The 13222-nt window shown below is 34.2% G+C and overlaps 1 protein-coding gene across 1 annotated transcript; it reads left to right on the top strand.

Moving 5' to 3' along the window:
* The first annotated feature begins 11539 nt into the window (after nt 1-11539).
* On the top strand, nt 11540-12929 carry K441DRAFT_648948 (alpha/beta-hydrolase). Its single transcript, XM_067646919.1, has 2 exons — nt 11540-11986; nt 12048-12929. The coding sequence occupies exons 1-2, from the start codon at nt 11825-11827 to the stop codon at nt 12840-12842; spliced, it is 957 nt and encodes a 318-aa protein (XP_067496695.1). The 5' UTR covers nt 11540-11824; the 3' UTR covers nt 12843-12929.
* Nucleotides 12930-13222: the final 293 nt, after the last annotated feature.

The following is a 13222-nucleotide window of genomic DNA, read 5'->3' as shown; positions in this document are numbered from 1 at the left end:
GTGAATAAATAAATAGGTAATAGGAAATACGGCTAGGCGCTAATTGGAGTTAATTATGAGGTATAAGCGTTAGCCAAAAGATCTAAACGATGGAGTATACTACCGGCGTTGACGGTTAATGGCTATATAAGCTATATTATCTTCTAAAAAGTAATTACTAGTGGGTATTTAAGGACTTTATAGAACACTAGGTGTTACTATATTATACACTATATCTCGGGCTACGGTTAATTATTATATTGGATAACGCCTTAATTTATAAATTAGCGCGTTTATAAGAGCTCTATAATTGTTCTAGTGTTATATTAGAGTTTCTACTACTATATTTACCTAATTTTAATCCAATTAAGGCAACGTTTAAAGATCTTAAGGTATAGATTAGAAGAAACTATATACTGGCCGCCAAATTTAAAAGCTTTAATAGCTTCTTAGAGTTTATAATTGGTTAATTATGTAGAATACATGTAAAAGCTTACTTCGTTAAGGCAGGATATATTATTAATTAATAAGTAGAGGCTATATATATTTTATATAGAACTATAGTTAAGCCTCTAGCGCTTAAACTCTACTACCTTCTCTTATAAGCGTGGTAATGTACTAATAGGAAAATTGTACTCCTTTTAAAGCTCTATCGTTAAATCCTTTAGTAACTTTATCCTATTAATATCCCAATTATCTGCCACTAGTGCTTTCTTAATTAGTAGTAGGATTTGCCTCTAGCGCTTAGTAGTATACCCTAGTTATATAGCCTACTAGTTAAAAAACTGTATAAGGATCTTGCTGTAATTAGTTTCGGATTAAATAGGGCTTAAATTAAGAGGTGGCTCTATATGGTAATTTTGACTCTACTACTAATCTCGTCTTATTGCTTATAGCTCCCTTATAGTGACTAGCTAGATAAGCTCCTTAAACTAGTCTAAGAGTGAGTTGTCCTTTAGTTCTGGTTCTTTACCCTTTAGCTAGTGTTATTTTATCTTCTAAGCAGAAAGCTAACAAACGATATTTTAAGAAGGTTGCTTAATAGTTAACTCCTTAGTCTAAATCTCTTTACTCCACCGCTAGAGGATATTGGAGCTCACTGGATAGTGGTGCTTAGCTTAATCGGTTTCACTACCGCGTCTATTCTACTAGTAGATTCCCGCCCTATTTTGACAGTGAACGTTAATGTAGGACCACTTGCTTGCGACTGCTGGTATCCTATTACCCAAGGCCTTCTTGATAGCGAGTATATTCGGTAGATTTGCTTCTTAAATCTAGGTAGCAGTTTGTCTGCTAGATCTTAACTAACTAGTAGGCGCTAGTAAAGGTGCTAGCGTCTCTTATATAGGCCTCTCCTCCGTTAAATATAAGGTAAGATCTAAGGATAATGGCTTAGTTAGATATTGCTAACGGAGGTTATAGATAAGCTTATACGCCTTATAAAGATCTATATGCTTATTAATTTTATAGAGAAAGATATTAGCTTTTAATTGCTTCTTATATAACACAGCTGCCTTAAGCTAATTAACCGTAAACTTCCGTGGTAGATACCTTCTAATTATACTATCTCTCTACGCCTTAATTAAGTGGTAGAAGATAGTTTTAGTGCTTAACTTCTAAGACTGAGCGCCGGTAAGAGTTTTCTTTCTAGCTACTGCTTTCTAGCGACTTATAAACTTAACAGGAGCTAGCGGCGGCGGTATTTGATCCTCATCTTTATCCTAAATATCTATATCTACCTCTTCGTCCTCGTCCTCGTCCTCTCCTCTCTCTGGTTATATGGCCGGTAATGGCGAAGATCTTATGACTATTGCGGACGGTGGCGGTGGCGTAGCCTTCGCTAAGCGACGTTGAGCCTCCTTAGAGACCTTCTTGGATGGCTTTGTGGAAGCTTATAGTGGTAGCGGCGAGGTGTTAAATAATATACGTTTGCGGCTCTGGCCCTTAGTAGTGCGTAAGGAAACACGTATAGGAGGATCCATAAGAGACACCAGATTTTCTATACAAATTTCCTATTTAGGGAAGTTTTAGCACAATATGGGCAGCAGCAGCAAGGTATTGACGCGTTTGGTGGTGGTTGAAATTTAAAACATCGCGTCTCATACAAAATTTGGTGGGGCGCAATGCGCGGCGTTGCGTCTATGCGCACTGTCGACGATATTTCGCAACTGACTGTACTATAATTATAATTTTATATATAATATATATAAAATATCCATATCAAAAATAAAATTGAAAAGTACCTTTTTAATGCAGATTAAAAATATTGTTGGGAATAAAGGCAAGTGGTCACTATATGAGGCATATTGCCACCACGTGTGGCAAGTTGCCGTTACGTGCGGCAAGTTGCCGTCACGTGCCGCCGCGGCACTAGCGTGGTGAGGAACCTTAAGTTCCTCACCCCTTTCCTCAAGAATTAAATAAGAAGAACAATCATCATACTATCTACGAACCGTAGCTACGTGATATCCCCTTGTGTAACCAACAAATATTATTAATAGATATATTATATAGCTATATTATATATAAATAGATAACTATTAAATAGATAAATAATTTTTGCATTTATTTAGTTTAAGATAGTGTAACGGAACCTTGTAGTAAGAACTACGATGGGCTCGTTAATGGGCTAGGTGTGTAGGAAATGCAAGTATAAAAGTCAACAACATAATAATAACTGGTGGAGTGGTTGCCCAATAGATTAACTCTAATTGTATTCTAAGAATTACTATAAGAAAGGAACTATCTAGGTAGGGACTAAGGGTCCTTAAATACACAACCGTACTCCTATAAAATCCTTCTTATACGTAATATACGTCTTATACATAAGGTACGTGAGTTCCTTTTATTCCTCTCGTTTAATATATAGCATATTATATAACCTCAGTTACTATTCCTCGTCACATAGTTCTATTAGCTCCATTCCGGACCATGCCTAAATTAACTAACTAGCTTCTTCCGTCTTTTCTCTAAGTAGTTATAATATTATACTTAAAGCGTCCGTAACACCATCTCCCTCCTCTTTATCTTCGTCCTTAAAGATTTGAAACATCTTTAAGTCGTTTACTAGAGGTATAATATCCATTTAATTAATTTAGTTAATATTATTGCTTATTATACCTAAAGCAATTTCTTCTTTATACGCCCAACGTTGTGCTTACACTATTGCTGTAATATTATCTCTTAGTAAGATTATACTGTCTCCGTATTCTTATTGTTCAAAAAAGGGGTTGGTTTATATTGCGTTAGCGAACCTATCTTTATAACAACCATCCTCTTGCGTAGAGTGTACTAAAGCAAATATTTATTTGTCCTGTGACGTTCGCTCTACTTCTAATGCTAAATATACGCGACCTATTATTCTTAATAGTCGTCTGGTTCCCTAATTAATTTGTCTTAGGGTCTTATATTTAGTCTACTGCTACGCAGCTAGATGGTAAACTATTGTAAGCCCTTACTAAGTTAAAACGTTCTTATAATGCGGAACAGAAGGCTCTGGATGCTTAAATTACGGCATCTACTTATCTACTTTATCTTAAGAAGGTTTATAAGAAGGTTTGTTCTAAGGAGTAGAAACTTATAAAATAAGATCTATAGGAACTAGGTAATAAAAGAACGGATTTTCCTCTAATAGAGAAGGAAACAGATCTAAGTAATTCGGCAACTACTCTTCTTAGGTCCCCCTTAGGTAACTCGTTTTTTAGCAATCCTTTTTTATTAATACTGCCTAACCTAATCTCTTCTAATACTCCCGTACCTTTTCTATAGCGTTCTTTAAATTCTCTAGTAGCTTTTAGGTAGTCTTGGTATAGCCTATCTACTTAACCTTATACTATGTTTTGTTGTTAATATCCTTATAATTAACAATATTTAATACTTACTATTCGTCTTCTTTTTATCCTCTATACATGTCTACTTTATAAACTAGTGGCTTAATATTCCTATATGCTAGCTCTAGTATTGCAATATGCTATATAGGGTAGATCTTTATTTTAGCTAGTAGGTTTAACTTAAACGTAACTGGTAAAATCCTCTATATAATTTTAAAAGGTTCTAGCCTAACATAGTCTAATTTCTTGCTTAATCGTCAACTCTTAAAATTTTTATGTAGTAGCTACACTTTATCTCCCTCCTTAAGATCTGGTCCCTTAGATCTTTTAGCATTATAGTACTTTTTTATTCTCTCTTATACTTTCTTTACTAATTCTATAAGGTCTGTATAAAGATTTATTAATGTCTTTATTCTCTCTTTAGCTATACTGCTTATTTTCTTTACTTACTATAGTAATAACAATGTCCTCGGCTCGTACTTATAATTTGCCTTAAATAGTAATATGCCTATCCCTTTTTAAGGTGTTATATTATATGCGAACTGTATAACTAGTAATAGCGATACCTAATTATTCTGTGCATGGTTAATATAATGCCTTAGGTACTACTCTAGCGTCTAATTTAACCTTTCTATTTAACCGTCTGTCTGCGGATAATATACGGTAGAAGTTGCTACTTAAACTTCTTACTCTGCTAAGAACACTTCCCAAAATACTGCTATAAATCTTAGATCTCTATCTAATATAATCTTACTTAGTGCTCTATATCTTACAAACACTTCTTTAACATAGATTCTAGCGATATCTTCCGCTGAGATTTCTTCTGTGCATACTATAAAGTATCCCTACTTTATAAGCTTATCTACTATTACTAAGATCACGTTATAATCTTGTCCGGTAATAGAATCTTTTAATTTTAACAACTTAATAATAAAGTCCTATAATATAACCTCCTATAGTCTCTCTAATATTTTAATAAATTATAGCCCTCTATATAGCTTATGCCTCGTTGGTTTATTCCTTTAGTAATCTAAACATTCCTTTATAACCTTTCTAGCCATCCTCCAGATTCCATTAATAATATACTCCTCCTAGAGTCTTAACACTAAGCCTATAGCTCCATTATGTCCTTAGGTTAGTCCCTTATAGAAGTCCTTTATAAACTACTCTACTATGCTTTTTAGGATATACTTTACTTCTTAATTTTTGTATATATCCGTCTATAGATCTTCTAGCTATACTTCTAGAATTTTTTATGCCTAAAAGCTTTTTAGTGTCTTATAGACTTTCTCTAGTTTATTATCTTCTTAAGTTGCTATAATTTTTAGATAATTATACCTAATTAATCTATCTATATCTTTTCGCAATAAAGCCCCTAATAGCTTTTCCTTATTTTTTCCTTATTTTATAGTTTAGCTTTATGGCTTAGAGCATCTACCCGCGTATTATTTATACCTTTAGTATACTAAATCTTAAAATGGTATTTCGTAAGCATCTCTGTCTATTTAACCTATCTTTAGTTAAGTTCCTTTGTTATTAGGAATCCTATTAGGTTCTTATAATCTATCTTAACTATAAATAGTTTCTCTATACCTTATAAGAATACTCTTTATTTCTTTAATACTGTAACTATACTTAATAACTCCTTATTATAGATGTTATAGTTTAACTCCGGTAGTGTTATCTTCTAATTATAGTATACTACTAGGTGCTATTTATCTTAATGCCTTTATATAAAGCATGCCCCTAGTATATAGTCTAATATATCTATTTCTATAACCGTCTTTAGTCCTAGTTAATAGATCTTAAAAACTAGCTCCTGGGTAAACAACTTTTTAACTTTCTTAAAGAGTTCTCTTTACTCCTCCCCCTATACCTATAGTTCTTCTTTCTTTATTAACCGCGTAAATAGCTTAATATTCTTTAACTACTGCGCTATAAACCTTCTATAGTAATTATAAAACCCTAAAAACAATCTTAACTATATAACATTCTCTAGTTCCTACCAATTTACTATAGCCTTAATCTTCTTTAGATCTATACTAAGTTAGCCTAGTTTAATAATAAATCTAATAAAATTGGTCTTTCTGGTAAAGAACTCGCATTTCTTAATTACTACTAGCATCTGTTCTTCTTATAGTCTCTTTAAGACCTATTTAACATATTCCCTATATTCTTCCTTAGTTATTAAGTAGATAATAATATTATTAAGATATACTATAACAAATTCATCCAAGTATTCTCCTAATACATTATTAATACGCTTTTGGAACGTTGCTAGTGCGTTTATAAGCCTAAATTATATAACTAATAGTTTATATAGTCCTTCTTTTAACCTAAAGGCTGCCTTCTATTTATCGCCTTCCTTAATCCTAATCTAATGGTACGCCTATCTTAGATCTATCTTTATAAAGATTTGCGCATTACCTATCCTGTCTTAGATTTCGCTAATTAAGGGTAAAGGATACCTATCCTTCCTAGTAATGCTATTTAACTATCTATAGTTAATATACAGCCTTAGTTTACTATTCTTCTTTAGTATAAATAGTACTAAATAACCCGCTAATAACTGCGATGGTCTAATATATCCCTTTTATAGATTTTCCTGGATAAACTCTTTTAATGCTCTACCTTCTTCTTTGGTAAGCTTATAGATTAAAAAGAACTTTAGACTTATTCCTGGTTCTAACTCTATTTTATAGTCCTATACTATATATTCTAATAGCTTTTTACTTTTTAGTAACTATAGTTTCTTACTATACTTATAGTATCTTTTTAGTATATAGCTTAGTCCTTTTTCTATTTCTTTATAGGTTGCTCCTACTTAGTACCATATTAACTTAGCTTATTATTACATCTTACGGCGTTAAGTATTTCTAATATTAACCTAACCTGTAATCCAATCAATCCTTAAATTATATTCCTGTAATTAAGGTATACCTAATACTGCCTCGTCCTATTCTAATAGTAGGATATTAAAAGACATCTTAATTTATTTTCCTTTAATAGTTATCTAAATAGGTCCTGTTTTAAGATTAATAATTCCTCCTCTATAGGTTATTAGATCTCCTAAAATCGTAACTAATAGGTAAGGTTGCTCTTTTTATCTATAAGGTAGTCCTATTCTCTTAACTGCTACTAGTAAGATATAGTTTTATATTACTCTACTATTTATTAGCGCTTTAAACTACTAATCTTACCAATTAATTTATAAATTTAGGTGTTATTCTTAAATTCCTTTAAGGGTCTAAGGCTCTACTACTAGCTCCCTCTAGTTTTATAGGCCTCTACTTTTCCTAACTATTAGCTGCTTAATCCTAGTGTACTTAGCTCGCTCTTTAGCCAATGCTTAGTTTACTTTTTATCTTTAATATGCTATAGATATGTGTTCTCTAGGTATTCCCACTACTATTATCCGTCTAAGCATTCTTCCGTAAGAAATCTTCCTGGTTAAAGTACTAAACTTCCTTCCTCTTAGACCTCTATTAGATGCCATCTATGTATATATTTAGCATTCCTATACTATTACTTGTCCGTTATTTAGTATATCCTTATAAGGTATTTCCAATTCTTCTCTTTTGGATTCTTATATATTTCGCATATATTATTTATATACGCAATTTATAATATCGTGTGGTATATTAGGTGCTTTGGGTTAACTCTTAGCTTGTTTTTGTCCCTAAGTTTAAATCTTTATCGTGCTAATCTAAACGTTATAACTTTATTTGTAGGTACTAAGATGCGTCTCTTGCTTCTCTAGTCCTCTAAATATTCCTCTAAATCCTTTAACGTTATAATTAAGGCTCCTTTAATATGCGTTATAGCCTTCTCTATAATTAGGTAGTCCTAAATAACTTTCTTATCCAACCACATATAGAAATCTTCCCATTTGTTAGTATGTCTTTGCCTATACTACTTTTAATATAGCTGCTAAAGTATATATGGTCTGTCCGTAAGGAAGTATTTCTTTATTGCTGCGTTGTAACAGCCCTTAATATATCGTTCCTTAAACCTAGTAAAAATCCCTAGATCCTCTTCTTATTCCAGTTTAGTAAGCCACTTAGCTCTTAGTATGCCTACTCTCGGCCTATTAGTAATTCTTTATACTAGTGCTTTGTCCTTTATACGTCCTAATATGCTAGATCTTCTGTCTAGTTTCTGTTCTTACTATATAATAATTCTTTGCCTAAATTCTTCTATAGTTTCTTTTAGTTTGCGCCTTACGCTTTAATCCTTAAAGTTATCTTACTTCTTAATCTAGATATCGGCTTTTTAATCTTTAGTCCGAATACTTCATCTAACTAGTAAATCCTCTAGGTCTATATATTCGTCTCCTAGTCTAATTACTGCTTATGCCGTAGATTCTCTAATCTGTAAAGAAGCTCCTGGCCTCTTGTCTATAGGTGTCCTAATTTATACCCCGAATTCTTAACCCCTTAGGTTCTTTAATCCTAAGTTTACTTCTGACTTAAGCTTAGCCCCTGCCTTAGTCTAACTAGGCTTAACTAGTATCCTTATCTCGTCTTAAGAGTCCTAAATCTTACTTATCTCGTCTTAAGAATCTTATACCGTTGGGAATTCTTATCCTAAGCTTATTTATATATCTTTAAACTAAGCCGCTACTCTGCTCTATTGGTTTCTGTCTATTATAGGTCCTTAAGCTTACCTTATCTTATTTTAAGAATCTTAGTTATCTCTTATCTTATCTTAAGAATCTTAAGCCTTTAGCTTTTTGCCTTTATTAAGTGCCGAAGTGGTTTATTATCCTACTTCTCTTACGTCTTATAAAGTAATAGACATCGTGTCTAGTAGGGTTTTAATCCCTACTAATATTCCTTATTCTATAGTAGAATTATCCTCTACCTCTAGTATAACATCTCCGAGGTCTACTCGCTTCTAGTAAGCGGCCCTTATTGCCTTATCGTCACGGAACGTTTCGCCTAGGTTAAATTTATCGTCCTTAATATCCGATCTGTAAACTAGTTCGTTAGTTCCTCTATATCCTGTAGGTACTAGCTCTTATAGCTAATAGCTTATGCTATACTTAGCGTCCTTATAAATTTGGTATATATTATTATAACAAAACGCAAAACTTTTAATTAAACATTCTTTTGTTCCTCGTAGTATATTATTGTCCCTTTATACGTATATATCGTCTACTAGTCTCGTGCCCTTTACTACATAGTAACTCTACCTACTTCTACAGTCTTTAACNTAATAACCCTATTTTCCGCAATTTATATAAGCTCCTTCTTTAAACCATTTCTTTTGTTATAGAGTCCGCCTAAATGTCTTCTGCTATTAAGATCCCTAATTTGGCCTCTGCTCTTTAGACTTTTAATTACTTAATCCTTATCCTCTAGTTTTCCCTAGTTTACTCTATCTCTTATAGGCTTCTTTAGTACTACTTANGTCTATTNGCTCTGCGCNNTACNATANTTTCTAACTTAGCTTTTNTTATTGCGTACTCTACGCCTTATATAACTATAGAACTCTATCCTAGCCTCTCTTAGCCTATTCCCTTTAGTAGATCCAATTATTAATCTTAATTGCCTAATCTATTAGTTCCCTTAGGGTGTCCGCATCTTCTATTAGGATAATTGCGTCCTAAACTTTAGCCTTAAGTCCCTATTTATACTATGCCATAAGCGCCCTATTATTCCATTTTACTTATATTGCTAGTGTCTGGAACTATATTATATACTTAATTGCTAAAGTTCGTTGCACGAGGTTCTAGAGTTTTCTTTCCGCTATAGTTATTTCTTCTGGGTCTCCAAATATCTACGTAAGTTATTCTGCAAATTCTTCCCAACTTAAGAATATAAATTACACGTTTTAGTTAGTGGTTGTTATTCCGTTCGCCTGTATCTCCGTAAGGTAAGGTTTAAACCACTTAAGTGCTTTTCCTAATAAGAATAGTCCTGCGTAGGCTATCCGATCCACGGGTGTAGGTAACTTTACTCCCTCCTGTGAGACCTTAAAGTGCATCTACGTAAGAAATCCTTTAAGCTTTAACCTCTCTCCTATAAATCTCTCAATTAATAGTAGCTTAATCTTTACTGCTCCTATTCTATTAAGTCTTTCTTTTAATACTATATTATTAGCCGTTAGCTAGTTAACTATTTCCTATAGCTGTCCGACCGTTATAGGTTGCTATAAGTTAGTATCCGCCATACTAGTGTCACCTCCTGTCCTTAAAGTAGTTGCTGCCGTCGATAGCATTATAGTAGCTGCTTTTAGTGGCATATTATTTGACTTCTTATATTAATACTGTAACTAGGTAGTAATTGTGTAACGGAACCTTATAGTAAGAACTACAATGGGCTCGCTAATGGGCTAGGTATATAGGAAATATAAGTATAAAAGTTAACAACGTAATAATAACTAGTGAAGTGGTTGCCTAATAGATTAACTCTAATTGTATTCTAAGAATTACTATAAGGAAGGAACTATCTAGGTAGGGATTAAGGGTCCTTAAATACACAACCGTACTCCTATAAAATCCTTCTTATATATAATATACGTCTTATACGTAAGGTACGTAAGTTCCTCTCGTTCCTCTTATTTAATACGTAGCATATTATATGACCTTGGTTACTATTCCTTGTCATATAGTTCTATCGGCTCTATTCTGGACCGTGCCTGAATTAACTAACTAGCTTCTTCCGTCTCTTCTCCAAGTAGTTGTAATATCGTACTTAAAGCGTCCGTAACAGATAGGCGTTTTTATATAAGTTATATTGATATTTAATAAAATATATATTTATATATTTATATTATAAATAAAGTTTTAAAATTACAATTTAAACTAACAATGTCTTTTATTATAATTATAATTAGTTATTAAAAATATAATATAGCTTATTATTATATTTAATGTAATATTTCCAAAAATTTACTATATATAAAAATAGGGGTTTTTTAGTTCATGCTATAATATAATATAATATTATATTTTTATACCATAAAATGCTTAAGCTACTATATAATAAGCTATATTTTAATTTTTGTATTAATAGCCATTATGGTTATTAAGTTATAAGCATGTAAAAATGCTTATATTTTGGTGCAATTTAGTACCATATATGACCCAGTTGCGTGCATAAGTTAATTAGTCTTTTTTTATTATTTTTTATTATAAAACCATAGCTTTAGTATTGGATAAGCCAAATTTAAATTTTTATAAAAATCTATTCAAAGGTTATTAAGTTATAGGTGGTAGAAAAGGGTGTATTTGGGTAGATTTTGGTGAGGAAAAGCGTGCACGAGCCGTCCGCGTGCACGAGCCGACCTAGGCTTCTAATGCAAGAGGTCGACGAGAAAGATTGATTGTATAGTATTTACAGGAATCAAATGAGGCAGGAATGTAGTAGATTATGAGGAAATTTAGGATATAAGCTGCCCAGGGATATGATAGTCGATAGACGTTTGAATGCTAGATATACATGAGGGAGTATTCTAGCATAGGTACGCAAGCACTGCCCTAAGCTTGTGGCTTAAAGTTCCTAAATATCCTGTCTGAGCTTTCGGATCTTAACAATCGCTTGACGGAGGTGAAATGAACATAATCCATCCCAAGTAATCGCATCCGGCTGTCACCTTCAAAAATGACTAATTCCATCGGCTCGGCGTGGTGTTCAGAGTCCGAGTGGCGCTGGCGCTTGGCATGGGTTGCACGAGCAGAAATTCCCTCTTCTATAAACGCACGTCCTTAAATTCCCTAATCTGAAAACGGAACTGAAGATAAACTTGGATATCCATGGTGAAGTCGCAGCGGATTGCGCAACGTGTCTTAGGGATTTCGGACAGTAGAAACAGCGTTAAAGCCGTGTGGCGAGTAACATCAGGTGGAAGAAAGGTATAGAGGTGTCGGTGTTGGAGGTACAGCAACACTCAGAACACCTTTCTCTATTCCTCAAGAAAGCAAAGCCAAATTCTTCCGAACCCTATTTCCTAGGCTTGCCTCCACAAACTCTATCAAAAGGAATCTCCGAATCAAAACCTAATAAGGAAAAATGGGCGTCGAGGATGAAGAACACCGCTTCGATGACTGGAATATTCACACCACCGACTACAAAGAGGTCGGAGATCATGGTATCGAAGTTAATGTCATCATTCCTAAGGACATCAAGCCAGGCAGTCACCCGTTGATTGTTCGATTCCATGGAGGTTTTTTGGTAAGACATCCAGAACAGCTTCAGCCTCCTCGTTTCATAGTCAGCTAACAATCAATGCCAGGTTACTGGGACTTCCCTCTACACGGAATGGTTCGCGCCATATATCGTCTCTTTTGCAGCCGCTCAATCTGCAATCATCGTCTCTCCCAACTACCGCCTCCTCCCAGAGTCCAAAGGCTCCGATATTCTGGACGATATATCAGACTTCTGGGCTTGGGTCCAACAATCCCTCTTATCCTTCGTAGCATCCAGGTCCACTGTCCCACTCACCGTGGACTTCGACCATATCCTCGTGTGTGGAGAGAGTGCCGGCGGCCACTTGGCTCTACTATCAGCCTTCATGCTCCCAGAAGGATTCATTAACGCGGTGCTGGCGCAATATCCGATGACGGATCGACGAACCGAAATCGCTGCTGCAAAGAAGACGAAGATGATCTTCAGTATGCCAGCCCCCGACGAAGACTTTGTGGACAAGTTCGTCGCTAGGATTCAACCAGGGGCAGTGGTTAGTGACGCCACTCCACCAGCTCGACTAGATTTGATGTTCGCCGTGGCCGTATATGGGAAATGGTGCGATTTTCTGGGATATGACCCTAAATTCTATCCAATAGAGGCAATAGAAACAGCTACTCACTTCCCAAGTATGTGGCTTCTGCATGGGAGGGACGATGAGATTTTACCGGTAGAGTCTAGTGTAGTCTTTGTGGAGAAGGTGAGAGAGCTGTTTCCGGACACGAAGGTAAAGTTAACTGTGAAAGACGGGAATCATGGTTTTGATGGGGAGAAATCTGTCGACAAAGATCCATGGTTAAAGGACGGCGTGGAGTGGCTTGTGAAAGAATGGCTCAAGAACTAGGCCTTGTCCTTGAAGGCTTATGGAAAATCTAGACAGGATTCAAAGTAGTATGGAAATTACCACTTTCTTTAGCAATTAATATATATTATTAAAATTAGTATATAAAAGTAAAAAGACAACTACTCCTTATTAAAAAACAAGAATATTATTTAATAAAATATGCGCCTTTTTAAAACCGTTCTATTATAAAGCTATAATAATAAAATAAGTGTAAGAGTATATATATTGGATCCCGCAACGGTTACAATAGATTCGCGAGCACTGTCTGTCTTTTTAACCATATAGCGACGTAGAGTGAGACACGTTATAGTAGGGGTATTTTTTATTAATTAAGTAGACGCTATATATTATATATATATTATTATTGATTCTATTTATTG

This window comes from Cenococcum geophilum, assembly GCF_001692895.1.
Source record: "Cenococcum geophilum 1.58 unplaced genomic scaffold K441scaffold_90, whole genome shotgun sequence".
NCBI classification, from domain to species: Eukaryota; Fungi; Ascomycota; class Dothideomycetes; order Gloniales; family Gloniaceae; genus Cenococcum; species Cenococcum geophilum.
This window is presented reverse-complemented; position numbering and strand designations above follow the sequence as displayed.

Bases quoted from the DNA above. Each gene is read 5' to 3' on its own strand.
- K441DRAFT_648948 (XM_067646919.1), top strand. From the start codon at position 11,825: ATGGGCGTCGAGGATGAAGAACACCGCTTCGATGACTGGAATATTCAC. The intron at 11,987-12,047 runs GTAAGACATCCA...AATCAATGCCAG, and splicing joins GATTCCATGGAGGTTTTTTG to GTTACTGGGACTTCCCTCTA.